General features: G+C 42.9%; 1 protein-coding gene across 1 annotated transcript in view; it reads left to right on the top strand.

The window, feature by feature from the left end:
• Positions 1 to 482: 482 nt before the first annotated feature.
• LOC309415176 (small conductance calcium-activated potassium channel protein 2-like) overlaps positions 483 to 16953 on the top strand; it is a gene marked incomplete at both ends in the record, with an annotated part of 112750 nt that continues 96279 nt past the window's right edge. The window contains 3 exon segments of the mRNA XM_082012617.1: positions 483 to 563; positions 567 to 1442; positions 2020 to 2115. Coding sequence (XP_081868743.1) covers positions 483 to 563; positions 567 to 1442; positions 2020 to 2115 — 1053 coding nt within the window.

Raw genomic sequence — 16953 nt, 5'->3', positions numbered from 1 at the left:
GCACGGCCTGAGGCCGCAGCCCGGCCCAGCTACTCTCTGTGCTGGGCGTCGGCCGCGCCAGGCCCCGAGAGCCGCCTCCTCCCCGGGGCCGCGGCGAGGGCCTCGGACCGAGGGTGCTGCTGTTTTGCAGCAACGTCTCCGGGAAGCGGCGGGGCGCCGCCGGACAGCGCCGGAGCGCAGCGCAGTGCCCATGTTCTGGAGACGGCGCAGATATATGCGGCGGCGGGGCCAGGAAGCCCCCCGCCGCGGCAGCCCCTTCCTCGCAGAGGGCGATCCCGGAAGCGAGCTCAGCGAGCGCTCTCCCAGCCCACCTCGGGACACCCCGGGTTTCTGTGGCGTGGGGCACCCTGGCGGCGGGGCGGGGGGCGAGGGTAACCCTTACCTGCGGGAGCGGTGGGAGACGGGATTCCCGCGCGGAAGAGGGCAGGGCGGATGAGGAATCTCTCCACCGCCTCACGCCGCAGCCGGTCTTCCCCGACGAGATGCTCCTTGTTTTGGTCCGCCCGACCAATCAGACGCAGCGGCTGGATTCTACGGAAGCCGGGATGGGCCCTTCGTGGCGGTAACAGGACTCTCCCCTGCCGACCATAACGCATTGCGCAGGGTGCACCACCACCTGGTCCTCCTGCGGCTTTAACGCCTCTGACATGGAAACACCATTGCAGTTCCAGCCGGGCTTCTGCTCCGAGCAGCAGCAGCAGAGCCCATGCCTCCAGTGCAACAACTGCACCTACTATGGGGCCGCTGCAGTAGCAGCGGGGGATAACCTACCCTCGCTGCTCTGCACTTCTTCGTCCCTCTCGGGCGCCTTCAGGACTCACTCCTCGCCGCTCTTCACCTCCGCCTCCTCCCGGCAGGGCAGCCAGTTGAACGTCAGCGAGCTTACCCCCTCCAGCCATGCCGGCTCGTCCAGGCAGCCCCACCAGTACCCCCAGTACCACCAGTGCCATAGCCTGCAGCAGCAGGCAGACAGTCCCAGCAGCAGTGTCAGCAGCGGCAGCACCCACCATCACCACTACCAGCAGCGTCGGGAGAGAAATCCCTTCGCCGAAATAGCCATGAGCAGCTGCAGGTACAACGGCGGCATCATGCGGCCGCTCAGCAACCTGAGCTCATCCCGCAGGAACCTGCACGAGCTTGACTCCGAGTCTCAGCCGCTCCAGCCGCCGCTCGCCAGCCCCATAGCCGCTGCCCCGGAGATCGTGGTCTCCAAGCCCGAGCAAAACAACTCCAACAACCTGGCGCTCTACGGCTCCGGCGGCACGAACAACGGCGGGGGCAAGTCCAGCAAGAAGAACCAGAACATCGGCTACAAGCTGGGGCACCGCCGGGCGCTCTTCGAGAAGCGCAAGCGCCTCAGCGACTACGCGCTCATCTTCGGCATGTTCGGCATCGTAGTCATGGTGATCGAGACAGAGCTGTCCTGGGGCGCCTACACGAAGGTACCTGCCACGCCGTCGGACCGCCCTCCTCTCGCTCTCGGCGCCGTCGACGCAGCACGACCCACGCCCCTCCACCCCGTCCCGTGCCCCTGCTGCGGGCTCTTGTGCCCGCCCCAGCCCGCGGGCGAGGCCGGCTCGCGGGAAGGCGGCTCCGCAGCCAGCTGCACTCTCTTGTCAGCCGTTCAAATCCGTGCGGTCTAGCCGCCCCACGCCGCCTTCCTCGCGGAAAGGCGGCTGCCGCCCGGCCCCGATGTCACTTCGTTTCTCTTAGAGCCCGGCGCTGCGGGACTGTTCGGCCCTCGCCCGGCCCTTCCGTGAGGGGTCGTCCATCGTCCTGAGGAGAGGTGCCCTGAACCCCCGGCACCGCCGTGTGGGGCCCACTGGTCCTCCGCCCTGAGACGAGATGCTCCCCCCGCCGCGGTTCCGCAACCGTGAGGCGAGGTGTCACCCTCCCCCGGCCCCGACACCGTAAGGCGAGGCGACCCTCCCCCTCCCCTCCCAGTCTGGGCTCCGCTGCTCGCGGGAACGGTCCCGTGCGTGTGGGTCTCTGACGGACAGTGGTGTCTTTCTGTTGCAGGAGTCTCTGTATTCCCTCGCTCTGAAATGCCTTATTAGCCTCTCCACGATTATCCTGCTTGGGCTCATTATTGTATACCATGCAAGGGAAATTCAGGTAATGTTTCACTTTATGAATTGCTAAGTGTTTATATAACTGTGGTTGCAGAGTCAGTTTTTCAAAGGCTTTATTGTGGTAAGTACTTTGCACTTCCTGCTGATTCAGAAAACAAAAATAATCACTTAGTGCTTCCTGAAGTTCAGTGAACATATTTCATCCCTGGAGAGAAATAAGATGGACACATTCGTGCTAGGAAGCATTGCCTGTTAGGGACTGTTGCCTGCGATTATGCTAGTAGGATCACTTAGTTCTGAGGTTATATCACACTTTCTCTATGACATACCTGCTGTCTTCTGTAGCAGATGTAGGGCAACAGTCTTTTATTTCCCAGTGACTAAATGTCATGCTGTGCATTTTCTCTGGATAGCAGGGCTAATTATTAGGAAAGGGGCATCAGCAACTTTTAGGTATGTAATCTTCACTGTGCTGTTTCAGGTACTAGCATACACTAGAAGAATAAAAAGAGGGGGAAACCTTATGTGTGATTTTTTTTATTTAATGCCATAGAAATTACAGCCACTAGGAAATGTGACAGAGGAAACCTGTCAAGACAGGTAGGGCTAAAGGTAGGGGGAATTTAATGATCAAAGCTATAGAGTAAGTAAAAATACTGTCACATGTTGTGGTGGGTTGACTTGGCTGGATGCCAGGTGCCCACCAAGCCACTTTATCACTCCCCTCCTCCGTGGGACAGGGAGGGGAGAAAAGAAGATGGAAAAAACCGCGTGGGTCAAGATAAAGGCAGTTTAATAAAGCAAAAGCAAAGGCTGCATGTGGAAGCAAAGGAAAACCAAAGATTTATTCTCTACTTGCCATCAGCAGGCGATGTCCAGCCGCTTCCTGGGAAGCAGGGCTTCAGTACGCATAGCGGTTGCTCCAGAAGACAAACGTCATTAAAAACCTGAATGCCCCCCCCACTCCTCCTCTTTTCTCTTAGCTTTTATTGCTGAGCTGACATCATGTGGTATGGAATATCCCTTTGGCCAGTTTGAGTCAGCTGTCCTGGCTGTGTCCCCTCCCAAGATCTTGCCCACCCCCAGCCTACTGGTGGTGGTGGAATGTTGGAGAGACAGCCTTGATGCTGCGTGAGCACTGCTCAGCAGTAGCCAAAACATTGGTGTGTTATCAACACCTTTCTAGCACCTTATCAACACCTTTCTACCAATACAGCACTCTGAGGGCTGCTATGGGGAAAATTAACTCCCATCTCAGCCAGACCCAATACACATGTCCTGTCCCAGGTACTTAGTTCTAATTTCAGTTGTCAATGTTTTTTTATCAAGAAATTACAATTTGACGTTTCAGTTGAATTGAAACATATGAGAGAGTTTTCAAAGTTTTGAAGTGAAGAATACCTTATTTGTAGATACGTTGGTGGTTTTGCTATGTCTAATTAGAGATACCTTGGACTACAAGCCGAAATGACAGTTTTTAAGGGCAAGAACATCTTTTTCAGCAGTACCAATTGACAAAAAAGAAAAATTAAGAATTTTATGGTACCCTTCTTCTATGCTGTAGTTCTAATATGAAAGGGCACCATAGTCTCCTACTTAGACTACTGTTTTGCCTTACTGAAGACTCTTTGCCAAATGGGATCCTGTCCTGCAGTCCTTACATATGAAAAACACTATTTCTGCCTCAGAACCTAGTTTCTTTGCATTAATATCAAAGGTGGGCAGCTGTTTAACATTATTGAACTCAATAAACAAGTGTCTGGTGACAGAGTATCACTATAAACTATTGGAATACTGATGAAGAGGTTTCTTTATTTGTGTAAAAATAAATAAATGTAGCTGCTGCAATGTGGGAGCCTTGTTCTCTAGTGTACCTTGCTATAAGTGGTGCTTGAGGCACTAAGAACAAAGCTGAAAAAAACAAGCTCTGTAAGTATTTGAATTATTCTATGTATTTTCAAGAAACTTTGAATAGAAAACAATACACAAGATAACCAAATAGTTATAGGTTTCTCTATGCATAAGCTTACAGTAGGTAGTTACTCCAACATCTGCATAATTTTTTTTCAGCTAATTAGACACACATTTTCATTCTTTCAGAGATTTGTTATGGATCAGAAAAAACAATCTTTTAAAAAACTTCAGTTGTATTTCTGATTTTTTTTTTTTAATTGATCATTTTAAAGAACTCCTTCATGTGTGAGACTACATGGAAGGAATTGTGCAATCATGTGACTTAAGGTTAATGTAGTTTTCAACACTGCCTGGCAGTATAGAATACAAGCATACCTGTTTGTAAATCAGTAATACTTTATGTTTTTGTCTGAGAAACACTGTAGGCTGCAGTACTCATGTCAGAGCCTGGAGTAAGCTGCAGCTCCAAGGGGCTCTGTCATTCATCTTGAAAATGAAAGGGAAGTTTTGTTTTCAAGGACACTATTGGAAGGAAAGGCCATTGTACCACCCTTAGCTGTTAGATATCTGATAGGTTTTTAATTTAGGCACAGTATGTTTATATACGCACACTTGACTTTTTAAAAAATAAGATGAAAACCATACAGAGAAATATTTACATACATCTATGGTGCTAAATTTATGTTACACCTTAAATCTGAAAACAAGAAGTATCTTTAAAATACTTTAGCTTAGAGATGTACAGAACCTACTCCAAGTGAAAGAAAATACTGCGTAAGCCTGATAATGTAACGATTTTAAAATAGTCTTTGACTGTTTTCTGAAGGAATACTTGCCTTTACTTCAGGCAAATATCCTGCTATGTGCAGTGGAATATTTCTTGAATCAGGTCTGTAGAATCATGACCACAGATGGTTGATTGTGTCCTGGAGCACCAGCTGTTTGCTGATCTTGTTCAAATTTGATCATTCCTTTCTTATTCTTCTCTGAAAGGTACTTAGACTTTATCAGTAAGTATAGTGTAAATTTGCAGGTATTCATCAAGACAATAAATTTTGTTGTACAGAACAGAATGGCAATGTATTTTGCTTGCAGTGTGGTATGTTTCATAGTCTGATAGAAGCAAACCTACCTGAAAGAAAAGTAGATTTTCCTGCAAAACATGAACTAAAATATGTTGGGAAATAAGATGAAAGTTTAGCAATTAGTAGCGCTTGCAGATTTAATATTTAGAAGCACCTGGTGACATAAAATGTCTGCTAACCAAAATCATCTGCTGCTTTTTTTCAGTATGTGCCCTTGATTTCTTGGTAGGAAGTCTGAACAGCCATGCTGCAAGCAACTCTATGGTAGTGCCTAACAGTATAGTAGGTGACTGTAGTCTGTCCATTTAAATGATCTTGTTCTGTTTTGAAAACAGTCAGCTCATCAGTTAAACCAAACTGTGATTTTGCTTGTCCCAGACCTGCTGAACATCCTATTTTAAGGGAGTTGGAAGGGAGATTTAAGAAGACTCATAGGGATTCTTCATCAGGATATTATATGGATGTGAGATAAATGGGCTTTTTCTTTTCCTTTCCTTTTTTGTTTTCTTCTTCTTTTTTAGTTTATAAGCAGTAGAGGAACAGGAGCACCTTCAGTATATAAGGGGGGGGGGTGTCCTCCGCCTCCTTTTCAGCACCGCAGACAGCTCCGCACGTTTCGCATTATCCGGGGCGCCCTTGGCTGGGCTGGGCCTGGCCCAGAGCAATCTGTGCTGTGGGGAGGGCGGCTGCCAGCCTCCCCAGCTTCCCTCCCGCAGCACAGCCAGGTGAGTTCTCCTGCTGCCTGACGGCACATGCATAATTTTGGACATATTTTAGCCTTGCATTCTAAACCTATTAGCAAAACAGATTCATTTTAATATTCTATGAAACAGCTCTGCATTTGACAGACCAAAGTCTCCAGAAAGGCATAGCTGCAGTATTTAGACAAAAATAGCTGTTTGGCTGCTGTGCAGTTTTGTGAAATATTGGAAATGTTAAAATGCTTTCTTCAAATAGGTTTTCAGTGATTGCAGTGTATTAGTTATTCTGTATTATTAGCTATTAGTGTTGTTATTAGTATTATATTGTTATTAGTCAAATAATAAGTCTTAATGTTAAGACTATAATAACAATCAAATTAAACCAGGTAGTTTTAAATTATAATTCTTAGCCTACATTATCATTTCAAGAAAAGAGGATAAAAACACAAACAATGCTCCCTCCCTCTCCCAGGAAAGAAGCCAGATGAACAACAGTAATGATGATGGAGCCAAGTATGGTGACAACCCCAAATCTGTGTATTCTCCTTTTGGTTCATTGTTGTCATGCTTGTAATGTTGTTAAAAAGATCACACTTGGGAGATTATGAAATATTCATTACTCGCTCTCTAAACTTGTGTGGTTGTTGATTCGGTTTGGAAGACCAGTAGGAAAAATATAACTCATTGTTATCCCAGCCTAGAACAGGTATTTCTCTGACTACTGTTCCAGTTGAGAAATACACTTTCAAAGAGGTGGGGAAGAGCTAAGAAGATAGTATCATCTGATTATCATAATAGGTTACAACATATAAATTGCCCACTTCATGCATAAACAGTTTGTTACTTCATGATAGGTAATTAAAATAGCAGCATACAACATGATTAAAATTGTTGTTTCTAGACAACTTATCATTCCATTCCATGCTTCCCTAATGCAATTTGGTGTTAGATTAATAATCAGGTGGAAGTTAAGAAACTTTTTTATAACAGTTCTCATGGTAAAGCTGCATTATTTTTTTTTTCTACTTTTACTGAGAAAGTAGACCTCTCTGTCTCTCTCTTGTACTGCTGGAGATAGGAATGCTTTTTAAATGTACAGTTCCTGAAGTTTTACTGGCACTTCCTTATATTACTCAAAGCAAAGGATTAAAAACAAAATTCTCTAAGGTTGCTAATAAGATGTCTTTAATCCCCTTTCTTGGGTATTCTGTCACAGCCTGGTATTTCTTGAAAGATGGCTGTCATAGGGTAGGAGGACTATGTCCACTGGGATACTTTTGCTTTGGTGCTGGACTACTTAGGGTATCCCTTCTGTAAATAAACGTTGCCCTTCTATTGCCTTTCTTGAATAACGATAACCTGTGTTCTCCTGGACTGAATCTGAACCTCTTCTCCCTCTTCCCTTGATACAGATGCTCTCACTCATACAGAAGAATGAAAATTGTTGATATTTGGCAGAAATTAATAGAAATCTTGAAATAGAAAATAGAAATCTTGTTGACCTAGGAAAAGTTACAGGTGCCCAGTGTCTCTGAAAAGCAGCACTGTAATGCATAAGACAGAAGGCAGGATAGAAAATCCTTTAGCATTGGTCAAGCATCTAATGAAGAGTGACTGAAAGGATCTGAGGCCTTTTGCATTGAAATTAAATGTAGAAGATGCTTGTTTCCAACAGCCTCCCTTAGGATATTGGAGGAGGTTGTATCTAATGGTCAGGCCACTGAATGGTTGGCCTGACAATACCTAGCATTGTCCATTCGAATCCACCCTTGTTCTGAGCTTTTTTTAGTGAAGCTGATAGAAGTTTATCTGGACATCGGGTTTATCTTTCCTTAAAAATGCGTTCTTGAGTCTAGAGTCACAGGTGTACTCCTTTGGCAGAATGAATAAATTAGCTCATTTTATCTAGCTTCAGATTCAGTATTTCTTCCTTTAACTTCTGTTTCCCCTATTCCCTTGGAAAAATATTGCCAATTTCTTCAGTGAATATATCCTTTTTGAATTGGTTCTAGTTTTCCCAGTAGTAATGAAGCTGATCTTCCCTGAAGAGAAGTAAGGCTTCTCTCACATTGGGAACAGTGGCTGATGACAGCCGTGTTGGGAGATGGCAGTTCTTCATGCAGTGATCCGTAGAACAAACTAATTTTTGTGATGAATGAAGAAAAACAAATCCTAAATCAAGAACCGTAAAATGATCATTTAAAATTAACTACATAAAAATACTGAAATGTCAATAGTTCTCCTCAGTGAATTTTGCTTCCACAAGAATATTGTAGAATTAGAGTTACTTTATTTCTGAGATACTTGAAATGGGGAAAAATATGACAGAGAGCACTAAGTTTCTTACAAGATGCATTCTAAAATTAGTTCTGTATAAAAGTACTGATATTTTGTGGGAAGATGGATACCACAACTCTGGATGTGGGAAACGTTCTGGCAAATATAAGATAACAAGGCTTTCATGTAGTTTTGTGGAAAACATTATTCTTTGCCTTCTGTGCTTTGCATGCAGAAGGTGTTTGATGCCTCATGGCTTTATATAAGACTTAAACTTACTAACTTCTCTGCTCTGTGGCACCGTATTCAGGATGTAGAGTCCTCAGGAATTCCTATAGGCTCCCCAAGATTGAAGACAGGCCTTTGGATAATTTATAGACCATTTGATTATATGCCTTCTGATGATGGAAGAAGGTGTTTTTCATCCCCCAGTTAGGGAAAGGCTTGAGATGTCTATCTCCAACCACCATATGATTTTCAATCATTTGTACTTAACACCTTCTTCCTCTCTGAGGACTATAATGCTGTTTTTAGTTGCATAAGTGATATTCTGGGGACTAGAAGGTATAGAAAAATGCTTGGTCAAAAATTTGGTGGAACAGCAGCCACAGAGGCTATATTTTGCTAGTCTGTGTCATAGTTCCATCAGTTCTTTTATAAGGGTAAAGCGACTCCGGTATTTAACCATTTAAAATTTGTTTTTTTAAATTAAACAATTGCCACAATGCCTTTGTGAGTACAGTTGATTTGCCTTCTGCAAGGAATGCCTCAAGGAGTACAGCTGATGCTACTTTATCATTGTTTATCGCTTCCTTTTTATTCCTTATAGCAGAGCAGCGATACTGTTTTCACATTTGTTCTTCTACCGGGATTGTAAAGGAACTGGCCAATTTCCTTGTACTTTGCATTCACCAACATCCTCAAACAGCCTGCTAGGAATTTGTTTTGATATACTAATGATTTACAAAATTAATTTCTCTTCTTTTAAGTAGCTTCAGGGAGTCTCTGATCTAAGCTGTCATTGTGTGCAATCTGTCTACTCTGAATTTGTTTCTCTTTTTCTAACCTGGTGTTATATGAATTTAACACAAATTTTTATGTAAATACACAACCACCCATTAGTATCTATGATGTACTGTCTATTTTTATATTTATACTGTGTGGTGTTAGAAACATCAAATTTATTTATAGTTTAAGATTCATGTCTTATTTTTACATATTACCTGTTGGAAATGCATTATATAATTTCAGGTGAAAATAACTTTTTTTAATTTGTCTTACAGAGTGCAGGCTTAGTAAAGGTAGATGGTAGTTCTGTATTTGAAGAAGCTTTACAGAACATTGATGAAGAACTTAAAACAGGTTACGATGTTAGATTAATAATTAATAAGAAATTTGAAAGCTATGAGCAGGCATAACATCTTTGACCTTGACTGGAGTTTGGCCTTCTGCATAGGCTGCAGGACTCAATTTTATAGGAAAAGTTTGTTCTCTTTTTATTACTAGCATCATTCCCCATTCAAATGGGGAGTAGTATCTTAAAATGAATGCATGGTTATTATAACAGAATTGAGTGAAAGCAGCTGAGAGGGGGTGAGTGTGTGTATATATGTAGATATATAAAAATATATTTAAAAATATACACACTCACACCTCCTCCTTAAATCATGCTGTTCAGCTGTTCTTTCTCTCCTTCATTCATTTTCCCTCCTTGCTTTCTGAATAGTAAATGTACGCATCCAAGCAAGCAGGAACATACAAATACCACTGCATTTTCCAAATTAAAAATTAACAATTGCATTTAGTAGGTTGCATAATTGCAAGCATATAAAATGTACATGAAATCCTGTACTAATTTCTATCTATTTTCAGTACATCCCAATTGACTTGTTATCCACAGCCTATTTTGTTCCAGAATGTTTGATATTCCTGTATTTCATGGACTGAATTTAGAGACATGGATTTGTATGGAAATTTACCTCATAAATATGATTTTGAAATGTTTCTATTTTTTTAAATGGGAATATTTGTACTGCATCTGTGGTCCTCTGTGGCTTCTGGTGCTTTCTAACATCTGTGTTTTTACCTCCTAAATCCCATTATGTGACAGCCGAAGACATTGTCACTTTCAAATATTATTTTTCTTAGAAGCAATTGGCTTAGCCAAAGTCAAGGGAAGTTGATAAGGATTTTCTGTGCCTGCAAGCATAACCCATTCCACTTAGCACTACTGAGAAACTTCTTTCTTTGTAGCATATTGGTGCTGGAGCATGTCCAAAGAAGGGCAGCAAAGCTGGTGAGGGGGCTGGAGCACAAGTCTTATGAGGAGCGGCTGAGGGAACTGGGGTTGTTTAGTCTGGAGAAGAGGAGGCTGAGGATATTAGGAAAAATTTCTTTACCGAGAGGGTGGTCAAGCATTGGAACAGGCTGCCCAGGGAGATGGTGGAGTCGCCATCTCTGGAAGTGTTCAAAAAACGTGTGGATGTGGTGCTTCAAGACATGGTTTAGGGAACATGGTGGCGCTGGATTAATGGTTGGACTTGATGATCTTGAAGGTCCTTTCCAACCTTAGTGATTCTGTGATTCTGTGATATTAGGATTTCTTCTGCTGACAACTGAATATGTTCTTAAGTATGTGTTTTTTAAAAAGTGATTAAATGTAATTTTCTTTTATGACATTTGTAAGATCAAATTTTGATGTCTAAGTTTAACTCAACATTCTTCTCATCTTTTGAATCGAATCAATACTTAAGGTATCATTTTTCTTGAATTGCCTTTTTGCATATAGTATTCATATTGAAATCTGTGAAGGCGGTAGGTAAAAAGGGAGGACAAAAGACCATTGCTTTTTCCAGCATATTCTGCAACTTTAAAAGAGATTTTAAAACACCACTGATTTAACATGTAATTGATATGTATCTGAGAACTGAAATGGTCATGTCAGTCATTTATTCTTTTCTTCAGAAAACCACGCAACATTTGAGGGATTTGATATTATCTATCTCATATTCGGTTAAACTGGTTACTATTCATCTATATTCTGGGTGCTCCAAATACCTGGACTTCTTTATAACTGTTTTACCATTTGTGTGATCTGACTGGCAGCATTTATAGGCTAATTGCAAGAATCAAATGCACTTGAGCCTCGTTGTATTTTGAAATTTTGGCCTTTTATATCAAATAGTACATTTGCTAAGTGCAAACCAACTGTCTTTTGTTAATAGATAGATTTGCCTTCCTACCAGTATGAATTTCATTTTTATATCTAGCATACAAAGTCTTCAGAAAGACCACAGGCAAAATAAAGTGTATGTGCTCATGTTGCATACATTGAATTCACTGAGTGTGTTTCTTTAGCTTAATTCAACACTATGTTTCTTTGGCTTTAAAAGTATTGCAGTGGAGGCAAGAACTATACCTAAGATAAAGAGAAGGAACATGAAGGAGCAAAAAACAGGTCCAAAAATAAAAGAACTTGGCTTGGGTTTTTTTGGTTTGTTTCTTTCTTACTGTGGTTAACTCACTCTTTCTTTTAGTGTCACCCCAACTACAGTAAAGTTAACTTATTGTTATCACTTTCTTAAACCAAGAACTGGAGCAATTTTCTGGAAGACAAACTGAATGCATTGGGAAGAAGATGTAGAATGTGTTTTTGGATCTCTAAAGGATATATACAGAGAGTTCAGGCTTGCATTTCTAAACTTTTGAAGGATGGAAAGGGGGGAAAAAGCAATGCAGATGAGGAATTGCTTGTTTGGCCCTGTATATGGTGTGTAGCATGCTGGAAATACTTTTCTTATGTTCAGAAGGACATTCTTTATGTATTTCACCTTCTTACCCCCTAAATTACTTCTAAGTTTTTGAATAATCTAATTTTAAAAATCCTGCAAAAGTTTTTCATTTCCGATTACGTATTTACTGAGCAGCCTTGTCTAGATTCAGACTAGAAGTGAAGTAGTGTGAAGGTCTTCTCCTGTTGCTGAGATTGTATGTTCTTTGTCATTATGGATTATTTTCCTTTTTTTAAAAGATACCTTGCATATTATTGTGGTTTAACCCAGCAGGCAGCTAAACACCACACAGCCATTCGCTCACTGCCCCCCCTCCCTGGCAGGATGGGGGAGAGAATTGGGGGGAAAATAAAAAGGTAAAATTTGTGGGTTGAAATAAAGACAGTTAAATAGGACAGAAAAGGGAGGGGGAAAAATAATAATGATAAAAGGATATACAAAACAAGTGATGCACAATGCAATTGCTCACCACCTGCCGACTGATGCCCAGCCCCCTTCCGAGCAGCGGCCCTCCCCGGCCAACTCCCCCAGTTTATATACTGAGCATGAAGTTGTATGTATAGCAGTGATGACATACAGTGTTATATAGCAATTAATATCATATAGTTCAAATCATCGGCTATTTTCCTCCAAAATCAAATCCCCTTGAGGTACACATCATAGAATATTTGGGTTGGAAGGGACCTTTAAAGGTCAGCTAGTCCAACCCCCCTGCAATAAGCAGGGACATCTTCAACTAGATCGGGTTGCTCAGAGCCCCGTCCAACCTGACCTCAAATGTTTCCAGGGATGGGGAATCTACCAGCTCTCTGGGCAACCTGTGCCAGTGTTTCACCACCCTCATTGTGAAAAATTTCTTCCTTATGTCTAGTCTAGGGATCTTCATCGTGCAGTGGCAGGGCTGGGCAGCATGAATTGGGAGCCTGACGTGCAGCTGACTCTGCTGGGACCTCCTTTCCCACTTTATTGTTATTCTAGCATGCCCTAATCAAACTCTCTCTCTCTCTGCCATTGCTTACGTTAGAGACGAAAAATGAACCATCCTGGGGTTCATATATCATATGGGGATTCCGTTGTCCCTCCTTCTGCAGGTGGCAAGTGTGAGAACTGCTGTCAACTTCAGTGCCTCTGTGAAGCCCACGCTGGCTGAGTCTCAGCTGAGCTGGGTATCTGCTCCTAGGCACAAAAACAGCGCGAACCCAGAAGCTGTGGTAGGAAGGCAATTTTGTTACCACTTGCTCCTTAAATTATTAAAAGGATACCCTCTTTCTCTTGTGTATATATTTCTGAGATAAAATGGCTCTGGAGTAGGCTGTGAGGGATGATGTGGATGAGAGAAAGGGACATCTTATGTCTCTTGACCTTGCTGTGAATGAGCTGGTGCTCTCTGTCAGATGTGCTGTGAGGCACAGAACATATTTGTGACTGCTACTTGCACAGAAAGTATGTGGCATAGCAGGGCCCTGAAGCTCAACTTCCTGATCACCCTAATTCTTGAACTTCTTTTTAAGAAGATGCCCTCCCTCTGGCCTGCCCTGCTCCCTCACTGGAGGCAGTAGGACAAGCCCTGGTTGGTGAGGCCCATGCCCTGCTGGCCCGGGGATTCCCCCTCTGTGACCCCCAGGGAGCTGTTGGCCCTTGCAGTGCCCTGAAATTACTGATCAGCCTCATCCAGACTTCATTTTGCTGTAGCACACTGTATTGGGTTTATGTGACAAGGTTGGGGAAGGGGGGTGATGCAGGGGTGGCCTCTGTGAGAAGGCAGCCAGGGGCTGCCCCGTGCCAGACACAGGCGGTTCCAGCTGGCTTGGCAACAGACCAACTGCTGGCCAAAGCTGAGCCAGTCAGCGAAGCTGGTGGTGCCTCTGTGAAAACATATTTAAGAAAGGGCAAAACGCTGCATGGCAATGTGAGGAGTGATGGGAAAAAAGTGTGAGAAACAATCCTGCAAACACCAAGGTCAGAGAAGAAGGAGAAGGAGGAGGTGCTCCAGGCACTGGAGCAGAGATTCCCCTGCAGCCCGTGGAAGAGACCATGGTGGAACATGTATTCCCTGCAGCTTGTGGAGGACCCATGCTGGAGCAGGCTTATACTGAAGGACTGCAGGCCCTGGAGAGGACCCACACTGGAGCAGGGGAAAAGTGTGAGGAGTGATTCAAAGAAATCCAAACGTAAGAAATTTAAACTCAATAACATCAAAGTGTTATTAAGCAGACATCTTTATTGCAGCGCTGGACGCATGGGGGATATCTCCTCCTAACATGCATGTGTTGAAACAAAAGTTCATCCTTTATATACCTTAAAGACATGAATATTCACACATTTTCCAAGAAATCTCCGCCTCCTTGCTTATCTACTACATTTACATAATGCTGGCATTGCAAAACTATGCTACGCATGCGCGGGGGTCTCGGGTGGTCGTTGGTGGTCGTTTGGGGAGTTAGCCCCCTACTCCTTTTTCCCTTTTATGGTCACGGGTCTCTTGAGGATAGTTTCTTCTCCTTGGATGTTTGCCCCTTCTGTTGTCCAGCCAAGCGGTTCCTTCTTATCATCCTTGTTAGAGCATTCCTGCTAGGATGTTTCTATTCTCAGGGTTAAGATATCTTCTCTGTTCTCTTTAATCTCTCAGTCCTTGCTCTTAACTCTTCTTTGTTTTAATTTTCATGAGACCTGCTTTAGTCGTGATTAACCGTTTACACCTGGTTACAATGTTAGCATTGAGGCAAATACAGCCTAAGGACTGTGAGAGTAGGCCGTTAAACATAATCACATAGTTATTAGGCTAAAGAATTCTATACTGAAGGCAAACTAATCATGTAATCAATAACCTTCCATATATTAAGAAGTTTGCAAAACTTACAGTTGATTAGTGACACATGCTAAAACCTTATAATTGTTTTAGATCCTTGTTTCATTCCCCCCTTCTCTATTATCCTTGCGAATTCTTTTGCAATCCCTCATAACATACCATTATCATTTGTCCATCGATTGAAATACCTCCCTGTTGCGACTTCATGTTTGATCTTACTCTTTTTCCACGTAACATAATTGTCCGCATTCTTCTGACAACACCACATTGAACATCGCATCATACAAGAAGTACATAAAACAAGTAAGCTATCAACTATGAGTACAAACAGCTCTTTGATCCATTTAAAATTTGGTAACCGAGGGGTTATTTTGTTCCAGACTTCTTCAAATCTCCAAGAGGTGTCATCTAAAGTCATTCTTATCATGACCTACTCTGTAGTGGGGGTTATTAAATAGAGAGATGTTAACCAGAACTGGAACTCCTATTAGAGATAATGTTTGGCTAGAATCTCTAGGCATTTGCAATCACTCTTGTTTAGAATTACCTAATATTGTTATATATTTCTGTAGATTATTTTCACCTAACTGGGTGAGATCTTCCCCTTGGTATTGGGATTGGTACAGCCTCCCAAACAAAATTTCAAATGGACTTAAATTCTCTTTAATTCTTGGTTTTACCCTGATTCGTAATAGGGCTAGTGGGAGAGCTTGGTACCAATGTAGATTCGCTTCTTGACTGATTTTAGCTAACTGTTGCTGTTGTTTAATTAAGTGATTCATTTTCTCAACTTGTCCACTTGCCTGTGGCCAATATGGGGTGCGTAGTTGTCTGTTTGTTCCTTAAATTTTACTAACTTGTTGCACTATTTGCGCACAAAAATGAGTACCCCTATCAGAAGATATTACTACTGGTACTCCAAATCTAGGAATGATCTCGTTTAAAAGTACTCTTGTCACTTCCCTAGCCTTATTAGTCCTACAAGGAAAAGCCCCTGGCCAGCCCGAAAAGGTATCTGTTAATACTAACAAATACCAAAACCCCTCTTTTCTTGGGAGTTCAGAAAAGTCTATTTGCCAATTTTGACCTGGAACTTTCCCTTTATCAATACTTCCAAATTTTACATTATTTTCTACCTTTGGATTATTCTTTAAGCCTATTTCACATTTATTAACCATGGTTTTTACAGTTTAAAACAAATTCCTGGCTATTATCTGTTTCATAAGGGAATTATACAAGGCTTCAGTTCTCCAATGAGTCTCGTCGTGTTCTGCTTTTACCAGTTTCCATAATATTCTACAGGGAACTATTATTTTGTTACCTTTTAATTTCTCCCAGCCTGATGATTCAACTTCTGCTTCCAAATCTTTAATTAATCTAAGATACTTCTCACCATAATTGACCAAGTCTGGTAGTGGTAAAGCTCTTTCAGGAATCAAACTTAATACCTCACCTTGTTCTGCAGCTCTTTTTGCCTCATAATCTGCCGATTTATTCCCCCCTTCCTGAGCGGTGTTACCCTTTTGGTGCCCCTTGCAGTGCATAAGTGCAACCACCGAAGGTGATTGTACCGCATCCAAAAGCCTTAGGATCATGTCAGCATGCTTATTATGTTTTCCTTGGGCCGTCAAAAGTTCCTGTTCCTTCCCCATGGGCATGAACTGCATACACCAAAGGCATATTTTGAATTCACAGAATCACAGAATCACTAGGTTGGAAAGGACCTTCAAGATCAAGTCCAACCATTAATCCAGTGCCACCATGTCCCCTAAACCATGTCCTGAAGTGCCACATCCACATGTTTTTTGAACACTTCCAGAGATGGCGACTCCACCACCTCCCTGGGCAGCCTGTTCCAATGCCTGACCACCCTCTCGGTGAAGAAATTTTTCCTAATATCCAATCTAAACCTCCCCTGGCGCAACTTGAGGCCATTTCCTCTTGTCCTGTCACTAGTTACTTGGGAGAAGAGGCCAACACCCTCGTCGCCACAACCCCCTTTCAGGTAGTTGTAGAGAGCGATAAGGTCTCCCCTCAGCCTCCTCTTCTCCAGACTGAACAACCCCAGTTCCCTCAGCCGCTCCTCATAAGACTTGTGCTCCAGGTATTCACTCGCAGTCCTTCAACAAGCTCTAATGCTCCTACTAAAGCAATTAATTCGGCTCTTTGTGCAGATGTACCCTTAGGGAGTGACTTTGCTTCCACCACTTGGTCTGTGGTGGTCACGGCATACCCCGCCATTCGAGCTCCATCCTTTACAAAACTACTCCTGTCGGTGTACCAAGTGTGTTCAGCTTCCTTCAG

The sequence above is a fragment of the Phaethon aethereus genome, assembly GCF_964289735.1.
Source record: "Phaethon aethereus genome assembly, chromosome: W".
In the NCBI taxonomy this organism is placed as follows: Eukaryota; Metazoa; Chordata; class Aves; order Phaethontiformes; family Phaethontidae; genus Phaethon; species Phaethon aethereus.
Note: the sequence above shows the minus strand (reverse complement) of the source record. Positions and strands in the feature narration are given on the sequence as shown.